The sequence below is a fragment of the Chrysochloris asiatica genome, unplaced genomic scaffold, assembly GCF_000296735.1.
Source record: "Chrysochloris asiatica unplaced genomic scaffold, ChrAsi1.0 scaffold00340, whole genome shotgun sequence".
In the NCBI taxonomy this organism is placed as follows: domain Eukaryota; kingdom Metazoa; phylum Chordata; class Mammalia; order Afrosoricida; family Chrysochloridae; genus Chrysochloris; species Chrysochloris asiatica.
Window position 1 is genome coordinate 2,491,117 of NW_006408858.1, and position 24,034 is coordinate 2,515,150.

At 45.4% G+C, this 24,034-nt stretch overlaps 1 protein-coding gene across 1 annotated transcript; it reads left to right on the forward strand.

Annotated features, from left to right (window-relative positions):
• The first annotated feature begins 1,387 nt into the window (after window positions 1-1,387).
• UFD1L (ubiquitin fusion degradation 1 like (yeast)) lies at window positions 1,388-22,800 on the forward strand. The gene is made up of 11 exons (XM_006875834.1): window positions 1,388-1,515; window positions 2,051-2,083; window positions 4,176-4,297; window positions 5,285-5,415; window positions 11,578-11,650; window positions 16,245-16,313; window positions 17,024-17,089; window positions 17,392-17,439; window positions 18,478-18,566; window positions 19,970-20,051; window positions 22,680-22,800. Exons 1-11 carry the CDS (start codon window positions 1,395-1,397, stop codon window positions 22,752-22,754), a joined length of 909 nt encoding a protein of 302 aa, XP_006875896.1. The 5' UTR covers window positions 1,388-1,394; the 3' UTR covers window positions 22,755-22,800.
• The last annotated feature ends 1,234 nt before the right edge of the window (window positions 22,801-24,034 follow it).

Consider the following 24,034-nt stretch of genomic DNA (forward strand, 5'->3'; position numbering starts at 1 on the left):
GCAGCCCCTTGTGCTCTTGAGCCCCTGACTCTGCTCTTGTCTTCAGAGCATTTATTAACACCTGACATGGCACATTCACTTTTGCTCCCATCGCTTGCCTTGGCAGGCAGCTTCACAGGGCAGAGTTTATGTGTGCTCTAGTAACTGATGTTTCCTCCATGCTTAGAACAGAACCTGGTAGTGCCAGATAGTGGTTATACAGTAAATAGGTATCTTTAAACTAGAAGTGTGGTTTTAAGTTACCAGAAATAGAAAATTGCTCCAGATAGAGCCAGGCAGGAGTTAAAATAGGACTGGAATCCTGGTGTGGCTCTGTAGGGATCAGTGCTGGACTGCTCTCTTCAGTGTCGGGAGTTCAAACCCACTAGCCCGATCCTTGGTAATCTTATACAAGGTTGTTATGAGTCGGAACCGACTCTATGGCACTAACATCACCACCATCAGGAAACTGGTCTGTCTTCCAGTGAGTGTACTTGGGAACAGCCTGCGGGGTCAGCCTGGATCCTTAGGAGGGGTGCCTGCTGAGAGAGGTTGAGGGAAGGATTACTATAACCAGTTGCGTAGTTCAGTAAGGTCACACTTTCCAGGAACGGTGGGGACTGAACTTGAGGACCAGAACTAGGGCTTAATCACAGAAATTTGAGTCACTCTACTACCTGAGAAGTACTTCTGTCTGAACGCTCTACTTCCAGTAAAGTGCCCAGCTACTAACTGAATGGTTGGTGGTTCAAGTCCACCCAGAGGTGCTTTGGAAGAAAGGCCTGGCATTCTCTTTTCAAAATGTCAGCCTTTGAAAACCCCATAGTGCACAGCACCACTCTCATTCATGTGAGTTCACCAGGAATCGGAATCGGAATCAAATCAGTGCAACCAACAGCAGTCAGGGATCGTCAAGATTTTTGTATATTTTGTTCTTTGATATTTCCATTTAATCTATGACCCTTGGAGTCCTGGTGTAGTGCTGTGGGTTAATGCGCTAGACTGCAAAGCCGTTTGAACTGCAAAGTCAATGGTTCAGGCTCACCAGTCACTACTCGGAAACCCTATACATGGTTGCTATGGGTCAGAACTGACTTAACGGCACTAAACAGCAAGAACAATGACCCTTAGTTGGTTATGATTCACAGGGACCCTATAGGACAGTCGAACTACTCCTGCGGTTTCCAAGATGGTAAATCTTTATGAGAATAGATAGCTTCATCTTTCTCCCACAGAACAGCTGGTGGTTTTGATTTTATGGATAGCAGGCCATCACTTAGCCCACTGTGCCACCAGGGCTCCTTTGACATGTAGCGGCATTAATTATCTTTATGCATTTTGGCTTTTGACATGAAATGTGCTTTTGTTCCGTTCTTATGCTCGCATGTCTTTTCTCCTTCCAGTTCTCTTTCAATATGTTTGACCACCCGATTCCCCGGGTCTTCCAGAACCGCTTCTCCACGCAGTACCGCTGCTTCTCCGTGTCCATGCTAGCAGGGCCTAATGACAGGTCAGATGTGGAGAAAGGAGGGAAGAGTATGTGCTTTTTTATAATTTTGTATGGAAACCTCTCCTGCCCCTAAGTCCCATGTTCGTACCTCCAACCAGAATCTAGTGTTAAGGGACAGGGAGATGTCACTCATCCCAGGCTTGTTAATGGGGGAGGTGGAGGATTCCCATCCTAGTTAGATTAGTGTCTGGTGGCCATCCCACCACTGCCATCCAGTCAATTTCACGTCAGAGAGACAGCATAGAAGTGCTTCCTAAGTTTGCGGGACTGTCAGTCTTCATGGAAGCAGACAGCCTCATCTTTATTCCATGGAGGACCTGCTGGGTTCATACTGTTCACTTTGCTGCAAACAGTCAATGCTTAACTCATTGTGCCACCAGGCCTCCTAGTAACCATTCTATTCCCCAAAATAAATTAAGTGCAATATTGATGAAATATCGTTATGAAATGTCCAGCTGCCCTCAACTATTGTTTAAATTTTTTTGTATGTATAGGGGTGGGATGTAATAGAATCTACAGTTTGGGTTTTGTTTTACAATATCTCGAATGTTCTTTCTGCAGTAATCATGCCACCATCTGCCCTGGATCAGCTCAGTAAGTATTTTCGAAGTGACTTGATGATGGCACCAGGCTCCTCAGTATGTGTAGGTCCATGTCTCTGTTGGCTCAGGGATTGTCCCTGGAGGCTAGGTGAGCTTGATCACGAGTGCCCAAGGACAAGGTCAGCATGGTATAGTGGCCATCTGTTCAGGACAGGCAGGGTCTGAGAGCACTCAGTTTCACCACAGCCTGAGGCACTTCAGGTTCCTGTCCCCACTGCCCCCATGTATGGAAAGCAGGATCCTGGCAGGATTAAAGTCGATGTGAGTATCCAGTTCTTTACCCAGTCTCAGGACAGCAGATGCTGCCTGGACCTCCCAGGCTTTCTCCCAAAGGACTGGAGGTCAGGTGGCCAGAGGATGCTGAGAGGCAGTTTCTCATTTCCACATTGAACATTGATCCTAAACCCCAGGGTTGGGTTTCTCCCCGAACTGCCACATCTTCCCTTCAGTATGCCCAAACCTGAGCTGTTGCTTTCCACCCGGAAGGTGTGTCCCCACCTCTTAGAAGTGAGAAAGGTCCACAGGTGGTCAGAACTGTGGCTCTCTTCTTTTCTCCTTCCACTCCTCAACCATCCTGGAGACGCCAGTCCCACACCACTCAGACATAGAAAACCATGTTCATGGAGGCAGTGCAGTTATTGCCTTTGGAGACTCGGGATGGTCCCCAGTTCCAGCACAGGGCAGTGCTGCTTCTGGAAGCTCTCCCCACCTATCAGGAGCTTCCTGCCAAGCCATCCCAACTTGATTGGATGGGTGTAGAATTTGTAGTGAGGCCCCAAATGGAGTCTGTTGTACCTCCTATCTTGGAATGGAACGTTTCTTAATCTGTTCACTTAAACCTATAAGCTAAAGACTACCTAGACTAAAGGCAGCAGCCTAACATCGTCACTCATGAGCTGGGTGATCTTCAGCATATCACTTATCCGTGTGCCTTTGCTTCCTCGTAGGTAAAAGGGGTGATGGGAATGCCTGATTCACTGCTCTGGGAAGGGGAAGATCCCCCAAGGTCCTGGTCCATGGCCAACACTGTCATTACCCTCTCAGACCTCTCTCAGCTCATCCCCAAGTCTCCTGGGTTCCCCTTTAGTGCCACGCTGCCCCCTCAACTCAGAATGCCAGCAGTCCTATTTGCCTGACCCAAGCTTTCTGTGTGCCCAACTTATGGATCATTGGATCAAGACAATTTATCACTTTGTGACCCTGCTGAGAGCCCACACTAGAGCAGGAAGCTGGGAGGAGTGGGGCTATATTCCCCCCTTGGTGGTATTCTGGCTTGCTCCTCTCCCCACTCTGATCTCTTCCCCTGTACTGCCATTAAGGTGATTCTAACTCATAAGGACCATATACAATAGAAGAGAACCGCTCCTCAGGATTTCCAAAGCTGTCAGTCTTTGTGGGAGCTGACAGCCTCCTCTTTCCCTTGCAGAGTGGCTGGTAGGTTTGAGCCACTGGTCTTTTTGTTAGCAGCCCAATGTTTAACCCACAGCACTACCACCTAATTGCCAGCCATTTTCTAACTGGCTAGTCTATATGCCCGTGATTTTGCTTAAGCCATTCCTCTGTCTGGAATTCCCGCCGGGTCCCCCTGGTCCCCTGGCCAGTGGCTTGCCTTGAGAATTCATCCTTCAGAGCTGTGTGCCCTCTCCCGCTGGCTGGGATCCCTACACCGTCTTTGCACCAGACCAACAGCATTGTGTGCACTCCATATGTTTTCCTTCTTGCCTTTCTAGCTGACGTATCTCCAAAGGCAGGGATTGTCTGAAACAATAAGCAAAAGTACATGATACTTTTTAACTTTGTGTTTCAAAAAGTCACCAGCCTAAGCCAGTGCCACATTCCAGAGAGTTACCAAGCATTCCAGTTCTTACTCTGGGCTAGGCAAGGTGCTCTTGGAACAAGTGACTTGTCCCTGTCAGGATATGATGGGGAACTAGTAGGTGGGCAGACATCAGGGTCTGAGTACCACACCAGTTGGGGGAACGAGGTGGCTGCTTTCTGGTGGGTGGGTGAGGGGTAGGAGTCACCTTGGGAGACCATGGGAGTGGAGCCTTTGTGGTCTGTGCTCACAACTGTCTTCTTCTTAGGCCGACTTAACATCACCTACCCCATGCTGTTCAAACTGACCAACAAGAATTCAGACCGCATGACGCACTGCGGCGTGCTGGAGTTTGTGGCTGACGAGGGTATCTGCTACCTTCCGCACTGGGTGAGTGGCGCTTGTAGGTCTCTGTGAGGCTGTGTCCCTACATGGCCTGTTGTAGGTCGTCCCCCAGCCATGAGCATGAAATCCTGGCTCTGCCTGCCACTAGGCAGTGTGGCCTGTTTCTCATGTCAGATGGGGTGAAACAGTGAGAGCACTCCAAGGACTTAGTCAGTCAGAGACATTTGTCAGAAGGGTATTGTGCCCGGCGCTGTGTTCCTTCCTTATACCTTATGTCTTCACTGTAAGTACACAGATGTCCCCTCTCGTGCTGTTTTCCTGAGGATTGTCCCCTTAGCCGTACTGGGTAACCTGTGATTTCCTGTCAGGCTTTTGTCATGGGTTTTTGAAGTGATCCTAGTACAGATTTGTAGGGTGCCCCCACCACATGCCATTTTCTCCCCTCATTCTATTTCAGCGTTTTTCTTTTTTTGTTTGCCTGAACTCAATCCTGAAGCATACAGTGTTATTGCCATGGGAACAGTGCCTCAGAGAGGCCAGCATTTTAGGGAGGGCTCTTCAGGGGCCATCAGTCAGGTAGAATACAAGGTGTGATCCCCGTCCCCACCCCCGTACCATGGATGCTTGAAAAGCACACAGGAGTGTAGTTGGGTCTGTGCTGGGGCAGACCATGTTCCCAGGGCACACAAGTGAGACCTTTGGGCTCAGCCCATACCCCCATACCCCTCAGATCAGTCCCTTATAAATGTGAGCAGTTAAAAGCCCTTATATTTGCCTGAAGGAGCCCTGGTGGCACAGTGAGTTAGGCACTGGCTACTAACCAAAAGGTCAGCAGTTTGAACCCACCAGCCACTTCAAGGGAAAAGGTGAGGCAGTTTGCTTCCATAAAGTTTGCCAGCCTCAGAACCCTATGTAGTGTGACTATGCAATGGACTGACTCGGCAGTGGTATGTTGTTGGTTGGGTGTGTCAGTAGGTGGTAGTGCTGGGAAGTGGCCACTTCATTTCATGGCACATTCTTTTTACTTTTCAGATGATGCAGAATCTACTATTGGAAGAAGGGGGTTTGGTTCAGGTGGAGAGCGTTAACCTACAAGTGGCCACATACTCCAAATTTCAGCCTCAGAGCCCTGACTTCTTGGACATCACTAACCCCAAAGCAGTGTATCCTTTCAAACAAGGAGGATCCCTCTAGGAAAGGAGGCTGATGGGCATTCCACAGAAGCTCTTGTTGACTGTGTGCCTCTTTTGGTGACCACACATTTGTGATTGAAGTTAAGATCTGTTAGTGATGCTTCGAGCCAGCCTGTCTGCTGTGGGGCTGGGGGCCTAAACAAAAGCACTTGATTCCCAGACCTCTTCTGGCTCTCTTTGTAGACATTCCTTGGTAGAGGAAAATTGAACCCCTCTTAGAAGCAAAATCTAGCATAAAGCAAGGTGTGTGCAAATAAGTTCTGGTAGAAGGAGGGACCACTCATTTTCACTTCTTCTCCTTTGTGGGACTCCTGGTGTTTCTGCTCAGCCATTAACTGTCCAGTTGCAGCATCTGCCCAAGATCAGGGTTGGTTCACTCCCAAACTAGGTAGAATTGACCTAGTACATCTTTTCTGTCTCAGCAATAAGAAATCAAACGTTTGGGGTTCTAATGGTTTTTGTTTCCTAGCTTCTCCTCGGAAACACCAGGGTCACTGTGGGTCAGAGCCAACTTGACGGCACTTAATAACAACAAAACTTAAGCCCTACTTGTAAGAAAGAGAAGGCTTCAGAAAGTTCATGGGGAAATTCCATTATCTTTTAATTCTATTTTTCTACGAACTTTTTGAAGCCCCCTTGTATATTTGCAATTTTAGGAAACTGGGTAAGGAACGTACTATGTTTGCACCAAGATTGAAATCTCTAGTTGTTGTTGTTGTTATGTGCCGTGGAGTCGGTTCTGACTCATAGCGACCCTGTACAGGGTTTCCAAGGCTGTAAATCTTTACGGGAGCAGACTGCCTCATCTTTCTCCCGCGGAACCGCTGGTAGCTTCAAACTGCTGACCTTGCAGCTCGCAGCCCGATTCGTAACCACTATACTACCAGAGCTTAGGAGGCCCCAATTGGGTTTATTGAGAGTATGGTATAGAGTAGCCTTCCATCTAACTTCCTTTTTTTAATTCATGCTTGGAAAAAACACACACACAATATAATTTAACAACAGAGGTAGAAAGGAAAAAAGAAAATGCCTGCCTGTACAATCTCCCCAGGCCCACTCCCAGGAGGAAGCCAAGGCTGACCCTGACCTGGACACAGAGTGGCTGAGCTGCCCACTCTGCTCGTGTCATGGTTGGCAATGGAGGCTTCCTGTCCTGTGGGAAGTCTGGCTGACGTGTCCTTAGCTCTCTCCTCTGGATCACTTGGTGGTCTGTCAGTGGCCAGAGTGGGCGCCCCTCTGGTTTTCTCGGGTTTTATATGTGTTGGGATCCAAACTGAACTGGTTATTTTCAAGGCTGTCTCTTTAGGTGGTTTTAATGAACCTATAATTCATTCATTTCTGTTTTCCTCTCTGCTCCCATAGACTTTTTTTTTTTTTTTTTTTCCATGTTTTACTGTGAATTATGTGATAGTTTACATGGGAGAACATTAGCTTTACATTAATCCTATCGTCTATCGTTACATTGCCAAGTTACAATTCCCTCCATGCATTATCAACCAGCCAAATGGTACACCTTGCAGGCCTGCTCTCTGGTCTTCAGCACACAGCCCCTCTCCCTCTCTGAGTCTAGAATCCCAAGCCACTCCATCTCTTCACGTTGTCATCTCTGCCTCCATCATTGGCGTCATTGTTTCTCTGGTAGGGTCCCACACTCTGCTCTTCTCCCTTGATGGTCCCAGGGCCCTCCGCTCCTGGACTGCAAAGTCAACCACTCCTCTCCTTTTGCTACATAACGTCTACCTTTATATTTCTAACCCTCACAGTCTCCTGATAGTAATTATTCACTATTGTACCATATGAGTGCTATCCACATCTCCTTTCATCAGTCCCACCCAGACAGATTGGATACTACTCAGTGGAGATTCTACCATCCTCTGGATCTAAGCTCCCTCTTGAAAGCTTATAAGCCAGTCACTTCTTGCCTTTGTAGCACCCCCCATTTTGGGTAGCCAGTGTCCAAGTTGCCCAGTCCTGTCTATCCTGTGTATTGAGGGAGTGGGAATGATCCTTGCTGTAAAGATTTGTTCCTTCCTTTGAGCTACTGCATCCATAGGTGTAGGTCAAGTTCATCAAATTATATCAGATTACTCTTTTTTTTTTTCCTCCTTTCTTCTAGTTGAGCTCTGACAAGCCATTGAAACTAGGTCAAGTGGGTATTATCTTTAAGTGTGGGTGTTCTTGTGCATATGCCCTCTTTTTTTTATCAGCTGGATGCTTCATTTCCACTCTAGTTCTCTGTGGCTGTGTCACTGACTCTGGGCCCAGGAGTTCCCCAGGTCTTGCCAAACTGCTGGCCAACCAGGTCTCCACCCAGGATCACAGGAGTGTTAAACTTGGTTGGACTTAGCTTGCAGCTTCATTGCTTTTTTCCCCTTACTTCCCCTTATCGGTGACCAACGTGGTCACCAGTCAGAGAACGTGTCTGCTTGTGTATTCCCATTGAGTCTCAGTCTTGGATTGGAAGGGGGTTTGCCCTGAGGGAACCCGACCACTTGGCTCAATGTCTCCTAGGTGAGCAACTTGCTTGTTCTTGTAGTAGTCAGTCGGACTGCCGTTATTGTTTTGTATTTTTCCTGTCAGTCTTTATTTCAAAAAGTATCTTCTGTTCTAGCCACTCCAAGCTGGTCTGCTTGCCCTTTCCAGTGGAAATTTCCCACCTCAGAAGCATCTGGATGGGTTTCCGAATTCCACCTATGGGCTTATGTAATGCAGAGGCTCCACAGGAAGCCTCCTTCACTGGGCATGTTGTGGCCCCATTTTAGGTATTCCAATCAATTATAAGCAGAAGACGGACTTAGAAGCTTTCTATGGTGATATTTCTGGCTATTCCTTTCTCTTCCCCTCAAGTGTCTATTTTATAATGGCATGCCAGGGAAACTGTCGGGGTCTGACCTCGACATAGTTGTCACGCGTGTTTGGTTCACGAGGAGGGGAGATCCAGCGGCGATAGGGATAGTGAAAGAATACACAGACAAACAGAAGAAGGGAGACAATGAGGCACCCCAAAGCCAGGGTGGATACATCACTGGTGGGCAGGCTTGGGACTACAGGCATCATGGCCTCTGCAGGCAGCGACTCACTGCCCTGCAATCTTTAATGCATGCCTTCCAACCCGTAATGCACCACAATCTTTACTCCATGCCTTCCAACCAGTAATGCACACCTGGGGAGGCTCGGGCCTCTGTTTTATTTAGGGGAGGAGTTTCACACCAAGCTGGGAGGGACTAAAACAGGATACAGCTAACATCAGTAATTTTCCAGACATTCAGGTAACTTTACATTGTACTTCACTGGTTCGAATCCCAGGCCAGCAACTTGGATTCTCAGGCCCAATTAACATATCTATAGCCCCTGAGGTCAGTTGGGGGAAGTTGAGAGTTCTGCAGGAGACTCCCAGGTGAATGGGCTGCACCTGGAAAAGGGATTAGGGAGGATGGGTTCTTTGTCTATAGAACAAAGAACCGAGAAGTAGCTAAGATATTTTTAGTTAATCCTTTGGAGAAAGGTTTAACCTTGCAACCTTTAGTCTTGGCTTTAGGAAAATATCACATTTATCTGTGGATTTTCAAAGGCTCCAGTGTATTAATTTAATATATATACCTGAATATTAAGATTAAAGCAATTTTCCATTAACCGCCAGTGGCCTCATTTGTTACACTCAGCCCTAGAGGGCCTCGAACCTCTGACTAGTTTTACACGGTCTGCAACAGGAAACCAAGATTCAAAAGACACCAAGTATCTTAACATTATTTCCCCCCTTTTGCCCATTCAACCATGTCTCAATCCCTGTATCCCAGAGCCCTGTTGTTCCAAGGTTATGTATACGTCATTCTTTACCACTGTCCCACTTAGCCCATGCAAACCTGCCTAATTGTTTTTCCATCCACTTTGTTCTTCCATTCTCCTCCCTCTTCTTGTGTATTGCCCCCCTCCCCAGCACCCAAACTATCCTGTGTCTATTCCCTACTATGTGCTTCACCTTCCCTTCCCTTCCCTAAATCACCTCTCACATGCTGGTAACCAGCAAAGAGCCGCCCCCCGCCCCTTTAGTATGGGTTCTTTTTCTTAGTCTTTTACAATAGTGGTCCAGTGCAGTATTTCTCCTTTTGTGACTGACTAATTTCACTTAACATAATGTCCTCAGGGTTCATCCATGTTATGTGCTAGCTTACAGCTTCCTTGTTCTTCAAGGTAGCATAATATTCCATTGTGTGTATATACCACAGTTTGTTTACTATGAACATTGGTGTGCATATATCTACTCATGTTATGGCTCGTATTTCTTGCGGGTAAATACCAAGTGAGGAATTGCTGGATCACAAGGTATTTCTAATTCCAACCTTCTGAGGAAGGTTGTGTTTCAGAGAGGTTGGACCATTTTGCAGTCCCACCAGCAATGCAAGAGTGTCCCAGTCTCCCCATACCCACCAGCCTTTACTGCACTCTACTTTTTTGATCTTTGCTGTTATTGCTGGTATGAGATGATATCTCATTGTTGTTTTGATTTGCATCTCTCTAATGGCTAGTGATCAAGAACATTTCTTCATATGTTTATTGGCTGCCTGGATCTCCTTCTTGGTGAAGTGCCCGTTCATGTCCTGTGCACGTTTTTAAATTGGGTTACTTGTCTTTTTCTTGTAGAGGTGTTGTAATTTCCTATATATTTTAGAAATGAGTCATTGCAAAAGTTTTTTTTCCATTCTGTAGGTTTCCTTTTTACTCTTTTGATGAAGTCTTTTGATGCACATAAGTTTTTAATTTTTAGTATGTCCCAATCATCTATTTTGTCTACTTTTGTTTGTGTAGTTTTCAAGATTTTTGGTAGTCTGTGTATTCCCTGAATTACAGCCCTCACATTTGTCCCTATTTTTTCGTTGATGGCCTTCATAATTCTGGGATTCACATTTAGGTCTTTAATCCATGGTTTTTGTATAAGGCTTGAGTTAAATAAAGGTCTTGTTTCAATCTTTTACATATTGCTTTCCAGTTCTGGCCCCACCATCTGTTAAAGAGACTATCTCCTCCTCATGCGACATATTTAGGTACTTGGTTAAAAATCAGTTGGCTGTTCCCATAGACTTTTAAATCAACTTTATGAAGGCATCATTTACAGACTATAAAATGCAGTGTTCTGAATTTGATAAATGTAAGTTGGTGTTGGGTGCTGTTGAGTCAGTTTTGACCAATAGTAACTCCATATAAGAGACTAGAACAGTCCCATAGGGTTTCCTAAGCTAGTCTCTGTATGGGAGCAGACCACTAGGTGTTTGTCCAGAGGAGTCATTAGGTGGGTCCAAATTGCCAGCCTTTTGATTAGTAGTCATCAAAAACTTCAGATCACTGCTGTCTGTTTGACTCTGATTCATTGTGAGCCTACAGAACAGAGTGGAACTGCTCCCTAGAGTTTCCGAGACTAAATCTTTATGGCAGCAGACAGCCTCATCTGTCTCTCACATCTGGTGGGTTTGAACTGCTGACTTTGTGGTTAACAGCCCAATGCATAACCCTCTGTGCCATGAGAGCCCCTGTTAAATGTATACACCCATATAATCAAAATGTTTCCATCTTTCTCAAAGACCTATTTGTGCCCCTCCCAGGTTAGTTTCCATCCCACCCCTGGGCCCCAACATCATCTGGCCTCTTTGCATCTTTATAGATCAGTCTTTCTTATGGTTTTAAGTGAGTGGAATCTTACAGTTTATAGTCTGCTGTAGCTGGCTCTTCCCTCAGCACAACATTTGTGAGATGCTGCTGCTGCTACTGCTGCTTTGTGCTGTTGAGTCAGTTCCAACTTGTAATGAGCCTTTGTAGGGTTTTCTAGGCTGTAATCGTTATGAGAGCAGAAAGCCTCATCTTTCTCCCTTGGAGCAGCTGGAGGATTCGAACTGCTAACCTTGTGGTTAGCAGCCCAGCGTATAACCCACTACACTACCAGGGCTCCTTAATTGTTGGATGCATCCATATCTTTGGGTATGTTAGGAATTTGTTCATTGTATCTAGCTATTTGTTTTTCGTATCAGCATGGTGGCTTATGTCCACCTAGTGCCCATCCTCTGAAAACCCTCCCAGAAACTTGTTCCACTTTTAAGGTACCCAGCTTGCTGTGTTACCTTGACAATTATGTACCTGCAGATTAGAAAATGCATTGAGAAACTTTGCATGTCTGACCACCGGGGACGTGATTGCCATCAACTACAATGAGAAGGTGAGAAGCTCAGCCACTGGGTAGAGCAGGACCTTCCTAAAAGACCACCTGACACCCAGAGCAGAAACAGCAAAAGCAGATTTTAAATCGTAAGAAAATCAGTGTTAGAATGTTTTAGTACAGTTCACATTCGTTATGTGTAAAACTTTCAAAGAAATTAAAACATGGAAAACTGAGCAAGATAAGTACGAAAATTTGAAAAGTAGAGTTTAAAATACCAGATGAGACAGTTGTAAAGGAATAATAGACTGGAAGAAGAATCTGGAGAAATAACTTAAGAGTTATTAAGACGAGTTGGTAAAGGAGAGATGGGGAGATTGAAGATGATGAGAAAGAAAGTCAGACATACTCTTAATGGAAACTTCAGCAGAAGAGAATGGAGGAGTGCTGGTATTTTAAAGAGATAGTCACTGAATTGAAAAGCAAACATTTATTTTGTTGTTGAGGATATACGCAGTGAAACATACACCAATTTCCGTTTCTGCATGTACAATTTAGTGACAATGATTACACTCTCCAAGTTTTGCAGTCATTCTCGCCCTCTTTTCTGAGTTATTCTCCCATTGACATAAACTCACTACCTCCTAAGGTTCCTGTCTGATCTTTCGAGTTGCTGTTGTTTATTTGAGCCTATTGAGATAGTTCTTAAAAGCATAATGCTCACTGTTGTTTAGTGTCGTCAAGTCAGTTTCGACTCATAGTGACCCTGTTGAGGGTTTCCAAGATTTTAAATCTTTGCAGGTGTAGAAAGCCTCATTTTTCTCCGTGGAGCAGGTTCATACCACGGACCTCGCGGTTCACAGTCCATTGGAGCCACCACACTCCTCGTGATGCTCATGATAGATCTTATTTTATTACATTATTGTTTAGTTTTAAAAAGACTTAAGGGGATATTTTTTGTTTAAAGTTTAAAGGCACTAGATTCAGGGGTTCATGTAATTTCCATGGCTCCCGAATATCTGGAGTCTATGATGATTTGAAATTTTGTTCTACATTTCTTCCTTTTGATTTCTCTCTGTGGAATCTTTTGTCAAAATGTTCAGTTATGGTAGCTGGGCACCATCCTGTTCTTGTGGTCATGGCAAAGAAGGCAGTTGAATAACCCATAGTGAGTATATATATGTACACATACCCATGTTCATCGCAGTACCGTTCACAACTGGAAAAAGATGGAGACAGCCTAAATGCTCATCAATGGAAGAACAGTTGAACAAACTCCGGTATATACACACAATAGAATGCTACACAACACTGAAGAGTAATGGTGAATCTGTGACACATCTTAAAAATGGGTGAACCTGGAGGACATTCTGCTGAGTGAAATTAGTCAATTACAAAAGGACAAATATATGAGACCACTACTGTAAAAAGGAGCACTGTTAGTATAGTGGTTACGAATTGGGCTGCGAATCGCAAGGTCAGCAGTTTGAAACTACCAGCTGCTCCACGGGAGAAAGATGAGGCTTTCTGCTCCTGTAAAGATTTACAGCCTTGGACACCCTGTTCAGGGTTGCTATGGGTCAGAGCTGACTCCACGGCACTTAACAACAACATCGTAGTTACAGGGAGTATAATAGCATACCAAACAGGATTAATCAATAAGAGTCACACATATTGTAATGAAACTACAGATATAAAATAACAAATAAGAGAGATCAGCAGCTCTTGCAGCTACTTAGAGAAGAACAGCAAATAGCTGGCCTCTGAATAGCAACAGTTACAGCCAGAAAGGGCAGAATGTCATCAAAGTCCTGGGAGAAAGTAACTCACCAGAAGTAAAATTGGAGGATGAGGGTACAAGAAAGATATTTTCAGATAAACGGAATCTGAGAGTTGTTGTTTCTGAACCAGTGGAATTTGAAAAGCACGCAGAATCACACCCCTCCCCAGCTAGCCAGGGCCAAATGGATCTTGAGGTCCCTGCATTGGGCCTGTGGCCCCACCATGCCTTATATGTGCCCCTCCCTCCATTCAGCCCAAGGCTTGGCAGTGACTGACGGCAGCTCGTCTACAAGTTGAAAACCAAAACGAAGCCAAACCCACTACCATCAAGTTGATTCCAACTCAGTGAGCCTATTAAAGCTTCTGTGAAAATCACAGAATGATGTCCCTCCTGTCTTGTAGGATGGGACTCTTCACTCTTATGATCTGGAACCTGCTTCTGCTTCTACTTGACTCCTAAATTTTCTTCCTCTAGCCCAGAGTCCTGATGTGGTATTGTAGGATAAGCACTGGCAGCAGTCCTACAGCTAACTGCAAGGTCGGCAGTTCAAATCCACCTTGGGAGAAACATGAGGCTTTCTGCTCCTGTTAAGATTTATAGCATCAGAAACCCAATGCAGGGCCTGTTTGAGTGGGAATTGACTGAATGGCATCGGGTTTTGCTTTTGAGTTTCATGATCATGTGGAGGAGCCCATGGGGTGCTGTGGGTTAAACATTGGGCTATTAACTGAAAATTCGGCAGTTTGAATCCACCAGATGTGCAGCAGGCGAAAGATGAGGCTGTCTGTTTCAGTAAGGATTACTTGCCCTAAGGAATACTTCTACTTTGAAACCCTAAGAATTAGTTCTCCTCTGCCTTATAGGGTCACTGAGTTGGAATCAACACCGTGGCATGGCAGTAGATTAGGTTTATGGTCATATACAAATGGAGCCCTGGTGGCATTGTTAAGTGCTTAACTTCTAACTGAAAGGTCAACAGCCAGCCAGTCCATAAGAGAAAGATGTGGCTGGCTGCTTCTGTAAAGATTATAACGTGGGAACCCTATAGCTTTATTCTGTCCCCTCAGTGGATGGTTTGGTTTGTTGTTACTATGATCATGTATTAGAGAATTCTGAATTGTAAAAAACATCCATTTCCCCAAGTTTTCTATACTGATTCTGTAGAATCAATACAAGTGCAATAAAATACTAAGTAGTTTTTTGTGGTGCTTGACAAACTGAAGAAGAGCTAAGTTGTCAGACACTGAAAGAAGTGGAATATGGGGAGGCATCTGGCCCTGCAAAATCAAAAGTTGTATCCTAAAGCTCCAGTAATTAAGGTTCCAGTATGCTGCTGGTGCTGGAATAAACAAGCAAACCAATGGAACATGACCCAAACCAAACCTATTGCCATGGAGTCGATTCCACCTCACAGAAACCCTGTAGGACAGAGTAGAACTACCCCATAGTGTTTCCAAGGCTGTCAATCCTATGGAAGCAGACTGTCTCGTCTTTCTCCCAATGAGCAGCTAGCTAGTGGGTTCAAACCATTAACCTTCCAGTTAAAAACCCAATGCTTAACACGTGTCACAAGGGTTCCTTGGCATGATGGAAGTGTCTTGGAAACCAATCCTTAACAAATGAATCTCAGTACAGGACAGAGGTGGTATTATGGGACTAGGGTGGAGCTAGTTTTACGATCCACTAATTAATCGTGATGTGTAGTTTGCAAACACCACTGCAGAGAAACCTGACCACACATGCCAGGAGACATGTAGATGACCATTCATAGCAGCATCAACTGTTCATAGCAGCGTCCTTAGTAACGACAAGACAATTGGAAATATCCCAGTTGGAGAGTGGATAAATGCTGACGTTTTCACACAATGATGTACTTTTTGGAGCTCCTAGTAAATAATCATAAAACTTTTATAGATGAGTTGGGGATATGAGGAAAATGAGCTTTCTTACCACTTTTGCAGGAGAAAGATGAGTCTGTCTGCTCCTAAAAAGATTGACAGCCCCAGAAACCCTATGGGTTGCTGTGAGTTGGAATCAATTCCATGGCAGTGGGTTTGTCCTGCTTTGGTACCCCTCTTCCTGTTTAGGGTTTTCAGTGGTGGGGCTACCCAGACTGTTTTAAAATGACATGCTCCTGGTAAAAGGTAAGAACCTGAAATACACAGTAAAGAGGAATTATGGCCACAGATCCTTGCCATACAATATGTATGATCCTCCTAGACAAATAACAACATGACTGGTTTTTAATATTTACTTCCTGCTGGCAAGTTAGTATTGCACTGTATACTTTATTTACACGTGAGTAAATAAAATGCATTTAGTCAGTTGTAACTGATAAGCATTGTGAGTGTATACTATTAGTAATGTTGAATGTTCTTAGTACTCATATGTCTCCTTTGAGTACTTAGCTAATTATTTTACATAGAATAAAGTTTGACAAGTTAACTTGATATATTATTGTCTTATTTGAACCATATGTGGGGAAAAGAGAGGTCCTGGTGGCATAATACATTAAGCTTTGGACTGCTAACCAAAAGGTCACTGGTTTGAACCCAGCAGCCATTCCACAGAAAAATGAGGCAATTTGCTCCCTTAAAGATGACAGCTTCCAAGACCCTAGGGAGCAGTTCTGCTCTCCCCATAGGCATCACTATGAGTCGGAATTGGCTTGATGGCCGTGGATTTGGTCTTTTGGCTTTGGTGGGACAAGGCTTCTATTGAGAAAGATATAAAGAGCCCATCCTGCCATAGTAGCCTTGTCAAAGCAAGAGGGGTAGGTGAGAGGACTGTGGGTGTGGATGATGTGCAGGTGCTGGGCTGAACCTCAGGGCTGTGACAAAACTCTCACTGACTCCTGTGTTCTTCCTCCAGATCTACGAACTGCGGGTGATGGAGACCAAACCCGACAAGGCTGTGTCCATCATTGAGTGTGACATGAACGTGAGTGGCTGTGTGTGCAGTGAGCTCAGGACAGAGGGTGTGCATGGTGGCCCTGCAGGCCAGTGCCCCAGGAGGCTGTTGCATGGTCACTGAGAGGAGTTAAGCGGACACATCACAGCGAGGCCAGGCTGATTCTGCCCCCAGTGCTGAAATGATTACATCCAGGGAGCCTTCAGACCTCAAACCACCTCGGATAACATCTGCAGGCAGGGATGTTAAACAAAGATGGCCAGTATCCAAAGGTTACAGGTGTATATTGTCTGAAATGACAAAATGATAAGAATGGAAGACAGATTAGTGGTTACCAGGGGCTAGAGGTGGGGGTAGGGGAACATCATCCCAAGGAGACTAGGATCTTACTGTGTCAGAACTATTTTCTATCTTGACTCTGAAGGTTTCTACTGGCCCTACTTGGGTGATGAACTGTATAGCATTAATGCATGCACACACACAAGCATATATAAAACTAAGGGTTCTGAATCTGATTGGTGGATGGTATCACTGTGAATATTCTGGTTGTGATTAGTCATCCTATAATTTTGTAAAATGTGATACTGTTGAGGGAAACAGCCCAAGTGTCCAAGGGCTTTCTGGGTATTATTTCTTCCAAGTGCATGTGGATCTGCAGGGATTTCAAATAAGAAAAAAAGATAAGGGAGCTGCAGTGTAGGCCGGGCCTCATGATTTTCTTTCTCATCTTGGAAATGCAGGTAGACTTTGATGCTCCCTTGGGCTACAAAGAACCTGAAAGACAAGTGCAACATGAGGAGTCAACAGTAAGTTGTTTCTGCAGCATCGTCTTGACCAGTTATGCCCTCTGTCCTTTTGAAAAAAATGTCTCTTTGAGAATGTGGGGCCTCACCCCGGGCTCATGTTTTGTTGGTGCTGATGCTGATTCTACTGCTGACATTGATGCTGATACCAGTTCTGACACTGACGTGGATGCACTCACCCTCCCTGCTAGCCTCTCCCCAGGGAAGCAGTGCATATTTGCTATGAGCGAATGGCAACAGCAATGGATGTGGGAGGCTTCCGGGAAAAGCTAGGGTCTTGCTCACCTGTCTTTTGTCTTTGGCAGGACGTTGAAGCTGACCATGGCAGCTATGCTGGAGAGCTAGGCTTCCGCGTGAGTAGCAGGCCATCTGTTGGTTGTCCTCTTACCCCTCTCTGTGACCACTTGCTTGGCCTTTGGGTGTCCATTCACATGTGGATCTGATACTTGTGTCAGCCCCCAAGCCCTTGTACATCCACGCTCTCCTTTAGCCCTCCCAGCAGCTCTGGAAGGCAAAACTAGCTTTTTTTTTTGTCCTTTAAAAATCTCTATGCTACTAAAAAGTTGAAATGTTAAGTGCCATCAAATCGGTTCTAACATAAAGTTGGATTTACGAGGTAGTACACCTTTGCAGGTATAGGAGCTCTGGTAGCGTAGTGGTTACGAATCGGGCTGCAAACCGGAAGGTCAGCAGTTCGAAACTACCAGCTGCTCCGCGGGAGAAAGATGAGGCGATCTGCTCCCGTAAAGATTTACAGCCTCGGAAACCCTATTCAGGGTCGCTATGGGTCGAAACCGACTCGACGGCACTTAACAACAACAACAACACCTTTGCAGGAGCAAAAAGCCTCATCTTTTCCCCACAGAGCAACTGGTGGGCTTATACCGCCATCCTTGTGGTTCCTAGTCCAGTACTTACTGTACAAAGCCACCATACTCCCAAAAAGTTGCAATAAGTACAATGACAAGACATAATGCCTTCACATAGATTCAGTAAGTGTGACCATGTTAGCTTCCTCTCAAAAAATGCCCTCCCTTTTGAAAGTAAGTTGCAAGCATAACCCTTCATTGTCACAGGCCAGGCTCTTGCAAAATAGATCTTGGGGAGGTGTGCCGGAAATTAGGGGTGGGCTTGGGCAGATGAGGAAATGGAGCTGCAGTGCGCTAACAGTTCGCTAGGCCCCCGTGGAAGCGGGAGCTGCCTTGGCACTGCATTGACTGGAGGCCAGATCTCTAGCCAGTTTCGGCTCTGAGCCATTGGGGGCAGCGGGCAGGGGGCAGAGCCTTTGGCCAGGTGGCAGTGGAGGCGTCAGGTGTCACTCCCCTGCATCCACCCTTGCAATAGACTTTCTCACATCAGCCTTCCTGCTTTTTTTCCCTTTGGCCATCTAGGCCTTCTCTGGCTCCGGAAACCGACTGGACGGAAAGAAGAAAGGTGTCGAGCCCAGCCCCTCCCCCATCAAGCCAGGAGACATTAAAAGGTGAGTCCCCTGGCCCTACTTCCACAGATGCTTTGTCCTCAGCCTGGGTGGGCCTGTACCAGACCTCTAGATAGGGCACCTATTCTCTCTTCAGAGACAAAGCCTGAGTCAGTGAGTCTGTGGGGGAAACCCCTCTCCTTTGTCCCTGGGGTGGGAGGCAGGGGCTGGGACTCCCAGAGAAGTCCCGTTCCCCTCCTCACCTCCCTTCCAAGGCCACTGCAGGCCATCCTCCTATGCCTCTGCCCATTCCCAGGTGGCCTTCTTGAGCTGTGTGCCTGCCAGATCTCTTCTGCTACACGCCATCCTAGTTCCCCAGGCATCACCTACCTATTTCCCTGACACTGAATCATTGCTCTAGTCACATGATCTCAGCTTTCCTAAAACAAGAAGGCAGGAGCTGCCTTCTTCAATCTGTGTCTCTTGTTGGATCAAAGAGCACAACTTAGCAGCTCTCCTCCTCTGGCCGCTGTCCTGGTGTTGGTCCAAACCACATCGCTGCTGGTGAGTTGATGTCAACTCATAGCAACTAGTAGGTAGCGCAGTGGGTTAAATGGCTACTCCTGGTGTGTGGCACTGTGGGTTCATGGACTGCAAAGTCAGTTTGAACTTCAAAGTTGATGGTTCAAGCTCACCATTCGCTCCTTGGAAACCCTCTACTGGGTTACTATGGGTTGGAACCGACTCGACAGCACTTAACAACAACTTACCTCAAGGTTGGCAGGTCAAACCGACTAGTTACACTGTGGGAGGAAGTTGAGGCCTTCTGCTTTTATGAAGATTTACAGCCTCAGACACCCTAAGGGCAGTTCTGCCGTGTCTTAGCTGGTGGGTATGACTCAGAATTGACTGCACAGAAATGGGAGGAATCCTTAAGACGAACCCTGGCAACACAGTGGTTAAGCACTCAGCTACTAGAAATCAGTGGTTCAAACTCCCTGGAAAGATGAGGCTGACTACTCCTGTAAAGACTGTATGTCAGATGACGAGGGTGGTAGAAGGACCTATGGTAGTTCTCTGCTGTGCATCAGACCCGAGAGGACACAGAGACGTTTTACTCCATCTCGTAAGGAGTGCAGTGAGTATGGTAAGAATGCAGCCGGCCCGCAGGATCCAGGAAGAAAGTAGGATGGGGACAGCAAGGGTCTCTCCTGCCTCTAGGTAACCCCAGATGCAGGCCAGGTCCAGGGTCTGCAGACCTTCATTCATGACAGCACTGATGCCAAAGGAGGAAACCCATGACCTGGAACCTGCCTGCCTCCCTCCTAGACAGGTGCTGGGAGTGCTCAAGGGTAGGCCAGAGATGGCCTTCAAAGTGAGGGCCACCGAAAGGACACATCCCCAAGGTCAAAAGTGGCAGCTTCTCCTCGTTCTCCTGGAACTGATGCTTCTCTTCTTTTTTACAGAGGGATTCCCAATTACGAATTTAAACTTGGTAAAATCACTTTCATTAGGAATTCCCGACCACTAGTCAAAAAGGTGGAAGAGGTGAGTGTTTTTCATTGGTGATGAAGATTTTGTTTGCTCATGACTGGAGAATTCAAACTGTTCTGTTTCTGTGATTCCGTGCCACCATTCCTGGGGCCCGCTGCCCCTGGTTTCAGGGCTTCTAGAGACTCTGTGTGGTATGTACGTGCTCCCATGTCACTCAGTGTCCTGGGGACTCCAGGCTCTGTCACCAGAGAGCTGGGTGCCTGCATAGATCTCTTTCTTGTAAATGTCTGACAGACACATTGCTGTGTGGTGTTCCTCCACACTGCAGACTGAGTTGCTGGCTAGTTTCCATGCGCAATACCTTCCAGCTGAGTGGGTAGCTGAAAGGGAGTGAGGGGAGGACTGACCACACAGCCGACTCTGGTAACCTGTCCAGCACCCAGTCCCGCTTTCTGGGGTACAGCTGTCAGACACAGGTTCTGGAAGTAGGGGAGCCATGCCCAATTTATAGCTGTGAGGTGGCCCCAACAGTTAGAGTTGCTTTTCCAAGTCACAAAAGCAGTGATAGATGGAGGGCATGACATCACCTTGTCTGCATGACATCACCCATGACTGGTGACCATAGCGACATAGATGTATTCATAGAGTCCTTGTTAGGTGTTCCGAAAACCAAACTCACTCCCATGGAATCAATTCTGACTCATAGCAACCCTGTAGGACATAGTAAAATAGCTCCCTATAGTCTAAGACTCTAAATCCTGACAGAGGAGCAGACTGCGTCATCTTTCTCCCACAAAGCGGCTGGTGGGTTCGAACTGCTGACCTTTTGGTTAGCAGCCCAGTGCTTTAGAATGTTGCATTAGGAGGGGAGCAGGGACAGAATGAATGTTGGGGGTGCAGGATAATCGGCATATATATAGGAGCAGAGCAGCCCTCCTTCCCGAGGGAAAAAGTCAACCGATGAGTGTAACCCTGACTAGCAATAATGGCATGGGAAAACGGGTCATTGTACCATTTAGAAACTCTGTTTTCTAAGGGTCAGAATAAAAAGTAAACCCTCTGCTGGCAGGAGAAGAAAAGTCCAAAACTCTTTCAAGGGGAACTTCTGGGCCAGTGAAATTCAAGGCAGAGAGGTCAGCTCAGAAGGTTATAATGACTATTTCTGGAGATTCCAAAGGGGTCATCTTGATACGTTTTCTCCAAGGATATATAGGACAACTGTGTGGTATTATTAAAAAGAAGTTTTAAGAAAGTTGAAAACTGCACTGGTGAGAAAAAAAGCCAGGCAAGTTGTGGCCAGGAGTTGGTTTCCATTGCAACACGGTTCCTGCTCTTTCTCCCATGGCCGCAAGGGCCAACCGAAGAGAATTTCCTTGGGAAACCTTACCCGTTCACTATGGCCCTCAACTTGCTCCTTCAGACTTCTTTTTGTTCTCAAAATGCAAAGAACATTCCAAAGGAATATAACTTGAGTCTCTTGAGAATGCTAAAACTGCTATTTTGATGTGTTACAAACCACAGAGCACAGAATTCTTGGGAACAGTTCAATAGATGGAAACACCACCTGCAGAAGTGTGTAGACCAAACTGGAGAAGATGTTGAGAGTAGCTTCCCATTTTGCTAGTTTTGTTTGGTTCTGTGATTTGATAGTGATACTTTTTGACTTATACTCACATATTAAAACCTTAAAAATACATACGCCCAGGAAATCTACTTCTAGGAAAAACCAGGACTGTCTACAGACACATTGTTGTTGTTAAGTGCCCTCGAGTCGATTCCAACCCATAGTGACCCTGTATAGGGTTTCCAAGGAACAAGTGGTGAGCTTGAACCACCAACCTTGCAGTTCAAACTGACTTTGTAGTCTGACACATTAGCTCCACAGACACATTAGACATGGTGATTTACAATACTGAAAGTCTGGGCTTGAGGGAGTCATGCAGTGGTGGAGACTGATTCAAATGTGAAGGAGTTTTTGTAGCCTTTAGAGGTATCATTGGTGTTGTTTGAGTCAGTTCCAACTCATAGGGACCCTATGTACTACAGAATGATAACACTGCCCGGTCCTGCACCATCCTCATGATCATTACTATATTTGAGTCCACTGTTAGAATCACTGTATCTATCTCCTTGAGGGTCTTTCTTTTTTTCACTGACCCTCTACTTTGCCAAGCATGATGTTTTTCTCCAGGGACTGGTCCCTTCTGATGCCATGTTCAAAGTACACAACACAAAGTTTACCCATCCTCGCTTCTAAGGAGCATCCTGGCTTTCCGCCTTCCAAAACAAATTTGTTCATTCTTCTGGATATTAAATAGGAAATTCATTACAGTTCATATAATCATATACAGAAAAGTAACTAGACGGCTTTATGTCAGTTAGGGGAGTTTGAGTGGTTTCTACTCTTGGTGTATTACACATTTTCTTTACATCAAATCTGTAATGCTTTTGTAAAAGGATATATTTTCCACTGAAGACAAAAGCTGTGGCTGAATCCTGGCTGTGATTCTGTCTTTCTCAGTTGAATAAGTTATGGCCTGCCTTTGTGTTTTTAATTTTCTTATATTATGAATAAACGGAAAGTAAGAAAACTGGCTGCATGGTACATGAGCCAACAGCATAAAATATTCATTATAAATCTCCAAGGGTTTTCTGAAAATGGTATTTTGTTTTCACACCTAGGATGATGCTGGAGGCCGATTCGTCGCATTTTCAGGAGAAGGACAGTCATTGCGTAAAAAGGGAAGAAAACCCTAAGTTGGGGTTGCTGACTGATTGGAAAATAAAATAATCACTTGCAACATACTGCCTTTTGGTTACTGGCTCTGACGGGTAAGACAATTACCTAAGAACGCTGTGTTAAGGTTTGTTTAGAGTTGCCTACAATTCTCGAGTTGGACCTGGAGTACACCTGCCAGACTTTGTAGTTTTGTGTTTGGTTTTAGGAAAGAGAAGCTGTCTCTGAGTTTCAGTAGTGGTTCCCCACCTCAGCCACTCTGCTCAGTCCTTTTCGGGGTTTCCAGTGGCTCAGAACAGAATTCCCTCGTCCCTGATAAAACCTATGGAGAGAATACCTTGTCTAACCTGAGGTGGCCCTTTCTGGTTTTTTACTTAGCTTTTTTTGTTTATTCCAGGTCAGTTGTCTGAGTCATTGCCTTTGGCCTAGAAAATTCACTCCTCTGGCTGTAATTTTCAGTATTTTGAGAAAGGGTGTTTCTAATTTATTTTTTTTTAAGTACTATTCCTCAGAAGGAAAACTTAATTTGAACATGTTGCCCACTTTTATTTTGGTGTCATTTGTAAGTAACTGTGGCTCCTGATTGAACCTGTTGTATATCTAGTAAAACAACTTCAAGTGGAAGCACAAATGTGAATTATTAGAATAAATAAATGCTAAAGATAAGCTCTTCTCTCTTCTACCAACTCTCTCCCCCCTTCAATTTTACTGTATTAAATTATCCACAGTTCTGTTGGTCTGCCTTTATTTCTGTTTAGTATTCATTTGGCCTGAGAGCTACTTTATTAAAACATGAGGTCTTTTGGCACTCTAGTTCAATTGCTTTAATGTCTTCTATTCTTTGAAAACAATTCAAAAGCAAGAATTTCAAATAAAAACAGTCAATGACTAAGCTCTGGACTGCCTCTCAGTATTTGCTTAAGTAACAATAACATGGATAGGTTACCACTGACAAGGAAGGAATATGGTCTGCTTACAGGTGTCCCACTTTCCATCCCACTATGAGAGAATTGGCCCTCTGGGGGTTTTCCTGGAGAAATGAGCATCTCTGACCCCTGGAATAGGGATGGTGAGGCCCAGAGAGGTCCTGCTTATAGGCGGAAGTCTTTGGACATGGTTTCAACAACACTCAGAAGAGAAAAAGATGAGGCTTCAGATTCTACCTAGGGTTCCCCAGAGCAAACTTGTATTAACAAATGTCAATAATCAGGGCTTGACCCTATGCCCAAACTGTCTCCACAGTGGAGCAGGAGTAGGGGACAAATGACCACACCTATCTTACCCTTCATTAAGGGGACTT

Coding starts and splice junctions, on each gene's coding strand:
- UFD1L (XM_006875834.1), top strand. CDS start 1,395: ATGTTTGACCACCCGATTCCCCGGGTCTTCCAGAACCGCTTCTCCACG. Junction 16,314..17,023: donor TCATTGAGTGTGACATGAAC/GTGAGTGGCTGT, acceptor TTGGAAATGCAG/GTAGACTTTGATGCTCCCTT. Junction 17,440..18,477: donor CTGGAGAGCTAGGCTTCCGC/GTGAGTAGCAGG, acceptor TTGGCCATCTAG/GCCTTCTCTGGCTCCGGAAA.